The 15544-nt window shown below is 38.7% G+C and overlaps 1 protein-coding gene across 4 annotated transcripts in view; it reads left to right on the top strand.

The window, feature by feature from the left end:
• UBAC2 (UBA domain containing 2) overlaps positions 1 to 15544 on the top strand; it is a 102737-nt gene that overhangs the window by 73353 nt on the left and 13840 nt on the right. For all 4 annotated transcript variants that reach the window (XM_048933206.1, XM_048933208.1, XM_048933207.1 and 1 more), the window contains 3 exons: positions 8 to 131; positions 1950 to 1997; positions 12022 to 12267. In XM_048933206.1, coding sequence (XP_048789163.1) covers positions 8 to 131; positions 1950 to 1997; positions 12022 to 12267 — 418 coding nt within the window. The remainder of the gene's footprint in view (positions 1 to 7; positions 132 to 1949; positions 1998 to 12021; positions 12268 to 15544) is intronic.

Raw genomic sequence — 15544 nt, 5'->3', positions numbered from 1 at the left:
TTTGCAGCTTGGGTCCCGTGTTTGCTCTGTTTGTACCGTTCTATTGCTCCATTCCAAGAGTGCAGGTGACACAAGTACTAGGCTTTTTTTCTATTACAAACAAGACATTGGTCTATATACTGGGTTTACAGGTATGGTATGTACTTGCTTGTTCATCTTTTAGTGACTTCATAGCAGTTAGTATTTCTGAATGTGTGATTTTGATGCTTCTAGTGCATGATTGTGTCTAGCTAGTGCTTTCCCATGAACTACAATATTGAACAATATATTCTGATACATATTTTTGGGTGAAGTGGTGGGGAGATTATCTTCTATTCCACAGTTTTCAGTCTTGATTGTCACGCATAGGAAAACATAATATTAAAGTTCTGTAAATTTGAGAGGGATTCAGTGAAATGAGCCAGATGAAAGCAGGACCTGGTTCAAACACACAAGTATTTTTCACCTTTCTAATCTGCTAGCATTTTTGTTTTTATTTTTGCCTTGTTTGATATTGCTCAAGCAAAACTGTAGATAGAAGACAGTATTTTTCTATGGTTAAGACTGTTAATAAATAACCAAGGATTTGGTTGTATTACACTTTCATATAAATTTGTTATTTTTATACCAAGCACTGCCATGTAGCAGATAATTTAGTGTAACGTGTTGCACAGTACTTTCAAGTAGTGTTGTGTTAAATGTGAATGGAAAAATATGGGTACCTGGTTCAGATATACGGTAGTGAGCCCCCAGTGGCCTAGAAATGACTCTAGTGTCACAATCTGAATTATGCATGTGTGAAATTATGAGAAATTGTACTCATTTTTATATATTCCAGGGACTCAAAAATAGTTCTAAAACTAGTAGTGGAAAGCACCATAATTACACAATGTGGTACAGAGCATTTTAGAATGAGCGGCCAGTTTCAGAACTGTGGTTCCCACTCTGCTTGAGCGTTTCATTCACCTGCATTGCTGTTCAACATTTGGATTCTGTTGATTTCTGCTCCAGCACCCTGTTTTCCCGATCCATTAGAGATATTGTTTCCTCTCTCCCAAAACCATCAACAACACTGTAACTCCAGTCCTTGTGAAAATGGTGATACTGTCTGAGCTCTTTTGCCTTGTGTCCCTTGCCTCTTGCTTTCACACATACAAGACCAGGTACTCATCGCTGCATCTCCACAGGATCTTTCCCTCCTGCATGCGGAATTGTCACTGCCGTCACACAGAGGTCAAAGGAAACTCATTTGCCTTCTCCTCATTTGCAAACTCTGCCCTTATCTCAAGTCACTCTTTCCATAGTGAGCCCAGAGAGGTGTTCTCACAATTCAGGCAGCGTCTCACAGAGCTTTTAGTAATCAGTATCAGTCTAATTTTCACCCTCTTTTCCCAACTAAGAATAACCTTCTCCAGGTGATGAGTCACGTACACTTTACTGGAAAGGGTGGGCCACCCTGTTGGCATATCTAGATTTTTTTTTAATTCACTTTGACCAATTTGTGTGATTTCATGCCTGCAAGTATGTCACTGGGTGAGCACTTTAATTCTTTAATTTTGACACTCATGCTTCAACTCTCTGTGGCTGTATGTCTAAGAGCTTCATTTGCACTGCCCAGCTTGGAACTCTTCTCCTTCTGCTGCTGAGTCATTTCCTTTGCTTCAGTCTGTCTTTCAGACTTGTTTTTCTGTGCAGCCTATAACTGACATCCTGTTATACTTAGTATACTGTATGAAAATAAAATGTATTGTTCTGTAGAAGAAGAACAATTGTTATCCCTGTGTTTTTTTTTCCAGTTCTACTTTTGGAATGTATACTTGTTAATGTTAAACATGACTTTCATAGAAATAAAGGTGTGACTTTGCCGATGGTCATGATAAGTATTTAGCCTACATAATGTTGTATGTAGTAGCTCAGGAAACATCAGCTATGTAAAATGAAAATTTTTAATTGCTACTCTTACCTTCTAGCTCTTAACCTCTGGTTCCTACATCTGGATTTTAGCCTTAAGTGGATTGGTAAGTCTTACTGTTTTAGAAATTGCATCATCTGAAACACTGTGTTATGTGTACAATCAGGGCAGTACATTTGGACTCAAAAAAGAGCTGCAATTACTAAGGAATGTTTTTGATTATAACAGTAAATAGTTTGTCTTTAAAAGTGTGAAATACTGATTGGCTGGTGATAAACTGACATACAACTGATATGAAACAACAAAATGGGTAGTATTTGCAGTTTGCCAGTGTTGTCTGAGCCCTGCAATTAAATTCACTGTCTCAGGCATAGATCCACAGCTATAAAGCTTTTGTGGAAATGGTATAAATACCCATTACATTTCTGTTTGCTTGTATACTCTATTTACCCCGGTGTTTATACTTTTTTTTAGCAAGCCTCAAATCTATTTCAGAAAGCAACTTTTAACTTTTTACTGGTGGGATTTCATGTTTTGCTCTCCTCCTAGAACACATGCATATAGCCATTTCATACTGTGATGGAGGCAGTAGGAGTGGGAAATCACTTTATTTGTGTCATTCAGATAAAGTTGATGTGGTCTATCATTTTCCTTTCTGACTCTGTTCTTAGTATTAAAGCACTTACTGCTAAAACACATTGTACTAACTTTTTGAGATTGTTAAATGATGATAAGCTTTTTGAAAAAAATTACAAACTTACAAATTAGGAGCTCTACCTGTGATTCATTGACTCAAAATACTGTTTGCTTTTCAAACGGTGAAAGTGCTTCCTCTTCTAAAATAGATGATTTTGTAAGAACATGTAGTGACAGGAGAAGGGGAAATGGTTTTAAACTGGAAGAGGGTGGATTTAGACTAGATATTAGAAAGAAATTCTTTATTATGAGAATGATGCAACACTGGAACAGGTTGCCCAGAGAGGCTGTGGATGCGCCCTCCCTGGAAGCATTCAAGGCCAGGCTGGATGGGGCTGTGAGCAACCTGGTCTAGAGGAAGGTGTTCCTGCCTATAGCAGAGGGGTTGGAACTACATGATCTTAAAGGTCCCTTCCAACCCAAACCATTCTATGATTCTCTGATTATTAGGTTGATGCAATCTTACAAATAACTCAAATTCTACCCTTGTTTTTAGAACCTACTGATTAGAATTTAGATAAACTCAGAGTGGAATGTCTGTGAATATGTCACATATTACTGCTATAGTTCAGTGGTTTGGTCTCTTACCATTTTTGTGTACTCCAAATGACTGATGTGAGAGATGGAGCTGTACATGGTGTAGTCTGTCAGCAGTTTGGTCTCACCATAAATACAGATGACAACAGCGTAACTAACAAACCAGAATTCCTCTCCTGGAGACCATCACATTCCTCTGAACCCAATTGAGAATCTGTGACTTCCTCCAAACACTCTACCCTTCCTGTTACTCTTCTAGCTCTTTTAATAGCCCTTCCTTTTGAACAGGTGTTCGTTATGGAGGAAAGGAAAGGAGAGGAAAAGAAAAGGAAAGGCATTTCAACCCCCTCTTTCCTGGTAGTAGGAAGTGTGTATACTTGGTTATACAGACTTTGAAAGAATGGATCAAGCATTTTTTTCATTCCAGTTCTTACTTTAATTGCCTTTTAATTTACAGTTTTATTCAGATCTATAATGCAGTTTTCTTAGGATTCTTTTTCATGAACGATCATTTTTTAATTGCAGGTTGACAGTATGTTCCACATAGGTATAAGCCCTCAGGAATAAACTGAGCTTTCCGTGTGTCACAGGAAGGCTTAAAAAAAGATATTTAAAGTTTCATATTACTTCAGTCAGGATGAATTAAGTCATCATCATGCTCTTTTCGGTCTCAAGTTTTTTTTCTGCAACGAGCAGATATCTGCACTCTGCCGTAACAAGTGCAGATAAGTAACAAGTGCTGCAGTTTGGAAAAAAGTTCGTGTTATGAATTTCAGTCATTTTTACACAGCATATCTGTCATACTTCTGTGAATAGGAAGTCTCATTTTCTCATCTGTTAGTGATGATAATTTGGTTTCTCTTGAGAAAGCGGATAAAGAAGTGATGTTTCCAAGTACGTTAAGTAATCTGAAGAGGAATGTGAATCACCATAAGAACACCTTTTAGCACTTACACTTACACACTCATATGACTGAATGTATGTGATGCTGCTGCCATTTAGCTTTCACTGCACTTCTGCCTATCTGGAATGTTAAAATGAACTGAGCCTGCATGATTTCTGAATTGTTTTCAGCTTCCCACTTTCTCCTCAGGATGTTCCCATTTTAGGTTTATTGAAATTCACAATTTGTGTATTTTTAACACACAATGAATGCTCTTAAATGAGACCTGGCTTTTTAGCTACAAGACGTGGCGCTGCAGGTTTCTGCATTCATCCTTGCTAATGCTCTTATCTATAAATGTCAGGATGTAAAAGAACGTCATGAGTTCATGTTTTCTGTGTTTTTTGTTTTTGTATGTGTTTGCACATGTGTATGACTGTAGGCATATGACAGGTAGGCGTTGCTGTAATATGCCTGGTGATGGGGAATTTTAGAGTACATATTCTGTGTTATCAGAATACAGAAGCTGTGTGTGGCTGTCTGTGACGTAAAAGATATCTTCCTAGGTCACTAACTTCAAATCAGCATATGAATACTCTGTTCAAGTCAACTTTTTACTCTCCAGATGAAGCTGTAGTACCTCTTAATTTCCATTTTTTCAGTATGTCAGTGTGGTCCTGGTAGTTTCCATTGCTGGTATGTTGTGTAAAGCATGCTGTATAAATACATAGTGTTTATTTAAAAAAAAAAAAAGTATATTGTGAACAAATTCACATATCTTGAATATTTACATATCTTATAAGTAATCTGCATTGTTAATCTTCTTATTGTTTATGACTCTTAGTTTCTTGCAGTTTACTTTGCCAGGTATATACCATACTTGGCACATATAGTCCAGATTTGTTTTTTATAATAAGTTTCTTTTATTATCATAAAATTAGGGAGCTTCAGATTAGAGGTCCAGGTATATCTTGAAAGTCAGATGGATGCAGCCTAATTCCATTTCACTTAAAACTGGATTAGCTGAATACAGAAGTGTTTCCCTGCAGTGCATATCATTTATTTTAGTGAAGCTTAGAAAAAAATTGCCTATTTTTTCCTTAGATCAGTCGAAACACCTTAGAAAACAGTATCCATTTGAATGTTGTATTGGACACATACAGATACATCAGCCCATCCTCTCTCCTTCTTTTCCACTTTTAAAAAAAAAAAAAAAAGTTCCCAGGTTCTCATCTTATATATCTTATATTTGTCATTGGAATAATTTTGCAGGAGTGAAATATGACTTTGTATTTTGTCAGGTTTAGTTCTCAGATTGTTTGAAAAGTTGCACTGAGATTGACATCTGGTCCAACCCTCCAAATGAGGCAGTCAGCTACAACAGGTTGTTCAGCACCATGTCTCATTAGATTCTGAGTACTTCCAAGGAGGAAAATTCTACAATCTTTCCAAGCAACCGGTTCTAGTTTTTTTTACCATTTTCACAGTAAAAAAAAAGGTTTTTTTCCTATGTTCAGATGAAATTTCAAGCAATTTAATTTGTAACCATTGGCTCTTGTTCTACCATTGAGCACTACTGAGAAGAAAATGGCTCCCTGTCTTCATTCCCTACCTTCAGGCTTTTGTATGCATTGATAAAATCTACTGTCTTTTCTTCTCCAAGACTCCCAGCTCTCTCAGCCTCTCATCCTGTGAAAGACACTCTAATTTCCTCATCATCATCCTGGACCTGTGCTGGATTTACTCCAGCCAGCCAGTCTGTATCTTTCTTGTACTTGGTGCAATACTGGGTGCAATATTCCAGGTGCATCCTCATCAGAGCTGAGACGAGAGAGGAAAGATCACTTCCCTTGACCTGCTGGCAACAGTTCAGGATGTTCAACACTAGAGTAAGAGGGATTAGGAAATGAGGAAGAAGCATCATCTGTTTGTTTGTGCTAAATTCTGGACAGGTACAAATGTCCAAATATCCACCTAAATTTGCTGAATCCCACCCAAAACTAACATAAAGTGGCTTGCATTTAGGCAGTGGTTGATATTCAGTTGAATGAGCATAGGTGACTAACTTTGACATGTGAAATGCTCACTTTTCTGACTTGATCTCCTTTGTGGTGTGAGCTTAGATGCTCATGTCTGCACAGCTAGCTGACACATATACTCCTACATCAGGTGAAGCATCTGAAAAGAGAAATATGATCCCTGTCATACAAGGGATCTTAGTGTGAATGAGAGGTCATATCTGTTTGTGCAGGAGGGTATGCAGTTTCTTCCAGCTCTGGAAGAAGAAGAAAGAATTGGGAAAGGAGAAGGTAATTATGTGTGTGTCATAAGATACTGTTTTATCCATGACTTCTGAGATCCTGTAGAATGGATTTTAGCTTTCAGTGTGAAGCTTTCAATTTTTCTCTAAGATCAGAGGAAGAATTTGTGTGCACGATGTCTGGTCCACATTGCCAGTTGTGCCAGTTGGTTCAGGAAGTGGCATACTGCTTCCTGAACCTTTCTTAGCTATGCACTTACACCCCTGTTACCCTCAGTAAGTTTGCAGATGACACCAAGCTGGGAGATGGTGTCGATCTGTCTGAGGGCAGGGAGGCCCTTCAGAGGTATTTAGATAAGCTGGATCGCTGGGCTGAGGTGAATGGGATGAGGTTCAACAAGGCCAAGTGTCAGGTCCTGCACTTTGGGCACAACAACCACATGCAGTGCTACAGGCTTGGGGATGAGTGGCTGGATGACTGTGAAGAGGAAATGGACCTGGGGGTGTTGGTTGATGCTCGGCTGAACACAAGCCAGCAGTGTGCCCAGGTGGCCAAGAGGGCCAACGGCATCCTGGCCTGAATTAGAAATAGTGTGGCCAGCAGGAGCAGGGAGGTGATCATCCCCCTGTACTCAGCACTGGTGAGGCCACACCTCAAGTACTGTGTTCAGTTTTGGGCCCCTCACTACAAGACATTGAGGTCCTGGAACGTGTCCAGAGAAGGGCAACAAAACTGGTAAGGGGTCTGGAGCACAAGTCTTATGAGGAGCGGCTGAGGGAGCTGGGATTGTTCAGTGTGGAGAAGAGGAGGCTCAGGGGAGACCTCATTGCACTCTACAACTTCCTGAAGGGAGGCTGTGGTGGAGAGGGATTTGGCCTCTTCTCCCAGGCAACGAGCAGGACACGGGGCAATGGCCACAAGTTGTACCAGAGGAGGTTTAGGTTGGACATAAGGAAGAACTTTTTCTCTCAGAGAGTGGTCAGGCACTGCAATGGCTGCCCAGGGAGGTGGTGGAGTCGCCGTCCCTGGCAGTGTTCAAGAGGTGCCTGGATGAGGAGCTACAAGATGTGGTTTAGTGCTTGTGGTGGCAATGGTGATGAGGAGATGGTTGGACTAGATGATCTTATAGGTCGTTTCCAACCTTGTGATTCTATGATTCTATGATTCTATGATTCACTGTGACTACAGTGCTACAGCTAGCTTAGGATGAGGTGAGTTGTGTCCTAGAAGCACCTACTTCTTCGCTGCTTTGACAGGGAATCCATGAGAGTTATTCAGCTGAGTATTTTGAAGCTTCTGCTGTAGAATGAGTCACATCTCAACAACTTCTACTTCTCTTTGTCGACTTGTAAAGCCAGCTTTAAATTACTAACTCATATGTAGACTTTTAAATTGGAGATGTCTGCATTAAGGCATTGACAATTTTTTAACAGTAATATTTTAAAAAATTAAATGTTTTTAACAATATGATTTCTGTTGCCTATAGAACTGTAGCAGTGACACAAGGAGAAAAGTACAAGTTAAGGTAGATATATTGTGCTGAAATGGCAGTACATCCATGCCTGCACATACAGAAAAAATGTTTTGAGATCTTGCAGTAATTGTGTTTGGTCGTGAAGGTAAATAATTCTGTCAAGCTCTAACCACTATGCAAAATAATTTTTCACATAATTTTGATACTAATCTGCCTTCCTTTTCTTTGTTCGATTTTCTCCTTAATGTCAATCAAGTAAAGAATTTAAAATGTCTTATTTAGTAATGATGCATGTGTGTCCTTGTCTTGTAAAGTCTTGGAGAGCTTCCGTGTTTGGTCTACCTAATGAAAAAGAGAAACTACAGCTACTTCCTTTTTCTTAAAAATGTCTCTTTGGAGAGACATGAGGGAAGGGGAGAGGAAGTTGACCTTTCTTATAGGGATGGAAAGAAAATGATATTGCTAGCCAAAAATTCTCCATTTTATCAGTGTGAACTTGACGGCCACGTCTTCCCTTGATAACTTTCTAGAACCTAGAATACTCTGGATGATCATCTGTTTGGTGGAAGTAGCCCTTTAACCTGATGTACAGTGTTCAAATCAAGATATAACGATATAATCTTATATTCACTGAATAAGTTGTTTATTTAAATACTAAGTTGTTTACTTAAATACTAGAAATACACTACAACCATGAGAAAAACTGGTGTAAGAAAGAACTTTACACTTCATTAAAGCTTTTTTTTTTTCTTTTTTTTAATGACACTTAGAAAGTTCTGCATACAAACCAGCTAAAAAAGAAGTTCCTTGGAAATACTTGATGTTAAGATGAATATATGACACTAAACCAGACTGAATCACAAGATGTATTTTAACTACACAAGCCTCCATCTAGGGTTTATTGGAAGTGTGCAAATCGGTGTCTCTTTGTCACCACGTGAAACTTCTTGAAGCTAAGCACAGTATTTGAAGCTTTTACATCTAATAGCTTTACAATTGGGGTAGTAAATCAAGGGAAAGAGGAGTGGGAGTGATGCTGAAGTCCTAGCAAGTATAAAGGTAACGAGATGGATGTAGGCCATGTACACATAGTACCTATCACAGCTGAATCTGTCCTTCAATCTGTTTTTATTTACCAAGAATTGCAGTCTTGTCATTGCTCTGCACAGTTATTAGCCTACAGTATGTTTCTTGGCAACTACATGTAGAAGATATACAGATAAACAGATTTATCTTCTTCCTTCACGAGATTCATTTTATTTCAGACTTTCCTCTGAACTTCATATTGTCAGATTTCTTGATCTTCTACTCTGTGAGCATGGAAGATCCCGTTTGGGGTATGCAATGAGTTTCTAACTAAGGCAGGACAAGGAGGGGCCAAGACATTAGTCTGCTGTTGGGGAAAGAGAGGAGAGAGAAAGAAGACAGCCCTCTGCACCTGGTGCTGCACTGGCCATAAACCAGCCATGCTACTCCAGTGAGCTCATTAAATCTGGGAAGGGAGATAGGAGACATGTGTGTAAGTCTCACACTTAGCATGCTCCATCTTAGTGTTGTCCATAAAATTTAGGCTCCTAAAGCCTTCTCTTCTGATTAAATTCTCTTGATTGACTAGCAATCTCTACTTAGAAAAATGTGAGAATGTACATTTCCTCTTCTGAGACAAACAAATCCCAAAGTGCTGGCACAAATTCATGCCGGTGCTGTCCTATTTGCTGCACTTTCTGTGTTGAGTTGATATGAGAACTGTTTGTGGTTAACATGTTCAAACACGTGTCAAGATTTGTCATACATTCAGGAAGATATAGATTTTCCTATCACTGCTTGCATTGTTTTGTTCTTGTGACTTTCTGAACTCTTCATACATTATGGTGAAAATTTTAAGCCTTCACAGAAGACTGCAGGTGATTGGTGGGCAGAGATTGATAGTTGGGAAGGACATGTGAAAGAGTTGAAGGAATACTGATGTGGTTTCTGACCAAGTATTCTGAGTCCTTTTCTTCTCTTCTGCCTTTCCTTGCAAAATTACTGGGACCAAAGGTGGAGCCTGGCTGGCTCTGTAGCCTAATGATACAGAGTGGGAGAAAAGATCTGTGAAATCATCAGATGAAATTTTATGTAATATGTGCAACAAAGTTCAGTCGTTCTTGCTCCCAAAAGAGTGACCTTCCTGGTAGCCATACAATCTAAGTGCTGAGTAAGGAGCCTATATACCCTGACACCCATAGTAGCCAGTGGCTAACTTCTGAGGTACCTTCTTTGCTGGGTAGGTATCTAAAGTACTATATGCCAAAAGCAGATGATCACAGAGATGATATGAATACTACTCTTATGTATTCATTGGAGTTTTATCTTAGTTTCCAGTTGATGTGCCCAAGTTTTAGTCATGGATTTATGGTCTTCTGGAACTGTTTCACTAGAGTTGAGGAGAGAACTGAGGTCATGAAGAAGCTTGTGTTCCAGTGCCCTGTCATTCCCAGAGTCCTTTGAGAACCTTTCTTTAAATGCAGACATGTTTTGTTAAAGGCAGCCTTCCCTAAGATGCCATAGATGATGGCATTCCTCTTGTCAAATCTCATTTAACTTCTTCATAGCATGAAAAGATAAGGGGTTAAAGGCAGTCTAAGTTTTTTCTTTCTCATCTTAGAACTATGGCCTGTGTTTGGTGTTACGTCCAACCCCATGAGAAGTCATAAAATATGATAGAATAAAAAGAAAATCAGTATTTCCCACAGCAGAACTGAAATTATTATTCTAAAAGTTTCATTTTCTCACTAGATTATTAATAACAACCTGAAAAAGTTTTCTCTTCCAAGAAATATTATTTTTTTCTAAACTGTCTCCCTTTCTACTTGCAGCAATGAAATGCTTTCTGTATGTTTATACAAATGTCAGTGGATAAGAATCCTTAGATAGATAAATTGCCCAGACATGAAGTTTCTACGTTGTTTTTAATGAAATGTAATTTAATGCACTAATTTGATATATACCGTTTATGTATTTTGGATGGTCCTTATCTCTTTCTGTTCATTTCACTCTGCTGTCTACCATAATTCTTGAGGAACAGCAGATGTTAAATAGTCATAACTACAGAAAAATAGCATAAAGCAGAATGGCAGAACTTGAGGAAGAACTTGACCTTTCTGAGTACCACTTTGGCCTTCAGAGTTTTGCAATGGGATTAAAAGTGATGCTTGAGTGATGACAGTAGATCATCTGCAATGAAATCAAGTCCCAAGGCAAGCATGAGCATGAGCACAGGAATGTTTTTTTGTTTTATTTTTTTTTAATAGGTAGGAGAAGGGCACCACAAAGGCTGATTTTCTTCAATGTCAGTTTTTAATGAACTGTTCTTTTTATTTTATTTTTTCCCTAGAAGGTAGACTGGAAAAAGTCTTTTTGGTTAAACTTTAAATCAGCTATTTTACTTTTGTCTTTACTCAAATGGTACTCTGGGCTTCATCAGAAGAGGGGTGCCCAGCAGGGACAGGGAGGTGATTGTTCCTCTTTACTCTGCCCTCGTGAGGCCCCATCTGGAGTTCTGTGTCCAGGTCTGAAGCCTCCAATACAAGAAAGACAGGGAGCTGTTGGAGAGGGTCCAGAGGAGGGCCACTAAGATGATCAGGGGACTGGAGCACCTCCCTACGAAGACAGGCTGAGGGAGCTGGGCTTGTTCAGCCTGGAGAAAAGAAGGCTGCGGGGTGACCTCAGTGCAGCCTTTTAGTACCTAAAGGGAGCCTACAAACAGGAGAGGAATCAACTCTTTGAAAGGGAATCTGTGATTCTCTGAAAGGCAGACTTGGAAATGCTGACAGAAACTATGAGGGACTTGTTTTTTGTTAAGGAATGTTTACAGTGCTTCAGCATTCTCAAGGGCAGCCTTTGTCTTCTCAGGTCAGCATGCAGCATATTCTGACCAGTTCCTTTACTAGAAGTCAAAATTTTATTTGAATAAAATAAAACTGGTTTCAGGTAGAAGAAATCTTTCTCAACCTGATTGAGAAACAGTCATTTGGTTTGGATTGAAGTTCTGAAAAAAAAAAAAGAGCAACTTTCTGAGTCATAGGCAGTGCAGTACACAGATTTTGAAATGTAACAGTCTGTAGTTGTGAGGAAGTTGAAGGTAAAGAAATCCCCTATTCCTGGTTCTTGACCTAAGAGTCTGGGTGAAAACATTAAAATGTACGTTTAAAATAGAAAGGCCATCTGCAGCTAAGTACAAAGTACATTTGCTGTATTTAAAGTCTTTATTTTTTTAACATTTCATTTTGACTTTTAGATTTCTGGGATTTGCTACAATAGCAGTATATTAAAAGTTCATCGAATTCTTTGTGTACCCAGCTGGGTAGCAAAGATATTTTCCTGGACTCTTGAACCAATCTTCTCGTCTGCGGAACCAACGAATGAAATCCGAGTGGGAATGGGAGCAACAGTCGACATCCAGAGGCAGCAGAGAATGGAGCTCCTGGATCGACAAATCATGATGTCTCAGGTTGCCCAAATGAGGAGACAAAGGCAGCAGCAGGTACTGATGCATGCTCCATAAAGATTATGTTTATGGGAAACATATGTTTTCAGTTTATATATTTTATGGTTCCTGCTTGATATATTCTTCTCAATTGGTTTTTCATACACCGGCTATTGGCCATTCAGGTGTTTCTGTAACTTTAATGTTAAAATCGTTTTGCAAGATAGAAGCAGAGCATCAGACAGTCCTGTAAGGATATCAATACGTCTGGCATTTCTTTCTCCAAAAGTCAGCCTGAAAGGTAAAGTGCCTGCCTTTCCTCTTACTAAAGACAGTAAGCTGTTGGTGAAAGTTAGCAAGTTCTGTCTGTTCTGAGTATTTGTATTGTTTGCATCCTTTTCGGAGAAAATTATCTACACAATAACTTTATTTGCAAATGTACTTTAAATAAGGCTTGCATCTTTGAGAAAGTTCTGAAATTCTAACTCCCTTACAGAGGTCAACCACAGGAACTTTCTCTTTGCTGCATTTAGTGTTCATTTTATTTCCTTACTGAATGGAATAGCAGAGCCCTTTGTTTTCTCTGTTTTAGTCAAGGCAGTGAAAGACATTCACATGTTTTCTGTTGTACTGCAGAACAAGGCAGACAGTGTCTCAATTAACTTCTTCCTATGCCTTAAAAATAGATGTTGCTGCTCTATCAAACTTAGCAGATATGTGCCTTAGATTTCTCTGTGTGAGCATACCTTGTTTATTATTTTGTTACAGTCTGACAATTTGTGATCTTTATTGAGTTTTCTCTGACTGAAATGCAGCTCTGTACTGATATATGAATTCTTAGTATGTTTATGGTAGCTTGTAGATACACCTGTGTTACCATTAATATGTTGGCAGAATTGGATGTAGGATAGCATAAAGCTTAAGCTCTGGCCAACAACTCTAGTTGTTTCCCTGGAATTTGGTTTTCTTCCATTTCTTAACATTTTGAACTGAATAAATTGTTCCTCAGGTGGAAAGATTCTAATGTCTATCCCCATTACAACATTTACCAGTTTTAATGTAAGAAATGAACTAGAAATAATTCAACATCCGTGTTCTGATAGAAGGTGCTTTGAAGGTGTCTTTCGGGCCACAAGCTGTTGTGAAGATTCAGCTAAGTTTCTTCAAATGAGAAGAGAAAGAAATTGCCAATTATGAAAGACAATCTTTATAATATATTTTGAACTGCAAGAAGCATTAAATAAGTTCAGAGTTATAAATGTTAAGAGTTGATAATGTTTTCTTCCTATCCTTCTCCTTTTCCTGGGATTACAAACAATGAAATTGGCAAAATGTCTTTTCACTATTGACTTCAAATACAGGTTTTTTATAAAATATGGGGGAGTTTAAGTAAAATAAGTGAGTGTTGTTTGAGCAGTGGTGACATGGTTTACCTTAAAAGTTGCTGAAACTCTTTCAAATCGCCTACATCGACTGGTCTTTAACTTTAGTGCAGCATTTTGTGATCTGATAGTGCTGAATTGTGAAACCGGTGAGCAGAAGGCAAAGGATTCGATGTGTGAACGTTTCAGAAAGGTTCTTCAGAAAAGGTGTGTTAGGAGAGCATTTACTGGGCTTTGTTTATGACTCACAAAATTTACTGGATATCAGCAAAATCATGAATAGTGCCCTTCACAAAAGCTGAGATGCAATGGTACAAAAAGGCAAACAGGATAATTTCAGTCTCAGTGTTCAAAACTTGAAAACAGTTTTCCAGATTGTTGTAACTGTGCAATTCTTTTGCTTTTAGAAGCTTACAAAGGTATAATTTGAAGACAGTGGAGTTGAACGCATCGCACTGCAGATGGAATTTAGATGGTAAATGCTACCTCTGGGGCTGAAGCTGGTAAAGAACACCAGTCAGTGTCACTGGGAGGTTTTTTGTGAAACTAACAGTAATAAAAGCTGTGAAGTACATCAATCAAGTTGTCAAATACAAGTTAGAGTTACATTGCAAGAGAATACTGTGCAGATTTTTGGCATCCCAATATGCTGTCCATAGATGAGATAAATGAATGTTTTCTCTCCTGCTTTCCATGTTGTTTGCCAAGGAAAGGAAACTTTAACTTTCCTCTGCACGTCATTGTGCAACTATTTTCTTGTTATCCCCTGGGGAGGCATTCTGTTTGTTCCTCCTTTTCCTTTACTCTACAATTCTTCTGTTTGGGAAGAGGCAGTGCACTTTCCCTGTGTACTGTTAGCATATGGAAGACACAGGAACGCAATGTGTGGTTTTAACAGTGCTGCATTGTCCTGCAGAATGTGGCAAACTGTCCTCTGGCTGTAATGAAGCCCCTTTCTTAAATGGACCCTTTTTGTACTAAGCTCATTCTTCAGGTTTTACAAGAAATTCTGAAGAATGTGAGCCTGATGTACAAAAAAAAAGAAAGCTTAAAAACAACAGGGAAAAAATAGGGGAAAAAAACTTTCTTAAGTTGTTTAAACTATATCTCTAAGATACTAAAATATAGAGGGTTTTGGTTTTTTTTTCTGTTTACATTTACTGAGTTCTTTTATCTGAAACAGAATTAATTTTGGGTGTTTTCTATGGGAAGAAAAAAAAAAAACCCAAAACCAAAAAGAACACAGAATTTCCTTGCTGGCAGTTCTTAGAGCTTTGCCTTTCCCAGTCTTCCTCTCCCAGAAATGTTGCCTGCAGGATGCTGAAGCAGAGAGGTGTGCTTGTGGCTGCTGGGCTGCCAGCCACTCACAGCTTCCAGGAGCAGGTTGAGTGAGGGACACAGCCCGAGCATAAGCCACCAGCTTCACTACTTGATGTACGTGGTTTTGATTTAGCCCTGAGTTGTGCAGTGCTGCTGTGTCTGAACGTGTTGTTAGAAACTGAAAAATCACCTTACGTTGCTAGTTTCGCAGGGGAGTGTGGTTACACGGTGTCTGATTTTTGTCTTGCTTTCTAGTTGCTATGGATACAATCCTTAACCAGATGGTGGTGTGCATGTTGAAAAATTTTTGTCCTTTTTTCCCCTCCAATGATAATCCTGACAAATTCTGAACCTGTCAGTTCAGAATTACTGAACATCACCTCCATCACCTTTTGAGGCAGTGAAATAACATGTGTGCCACATGTATTCATGCCCTCAAAAAATATCAGCTTGCTATTTTTTCCTTTTTAAACCCCAGTTTCTTAATTCTTTTCTTTCTCTCTCTTTTGTCAGTCCTCTTTTCTCATTTTAGTAATGTATCCTCTTCTTTTCCCTTTTTTCCATAAATCTGATCTCTTTATTTCCTTTGTATCATTTTCACGTTTTCATTCCCCGCTATATCATTTTCCTCC

The sequence above is a fragment of the Lagopus muta genome, chromosome 1 (genome assembly GCF_023343835.1).
Source record: "Lagopus muta isolate bLagMut1 chromosome 1, bLagMut1 primary, whole genome shotgun sequence".
In the NCBI taxonomy this organism is placed as follows: domain Eukaryota; kingdom Metazoa; phylum Chordata; class Aves; order Galliformes; family Phasianidae; genus Lagopus; species Lagopus muta.
This window is presented reverse-complemented; position numbering and strand designations above follow the sequence as displayed.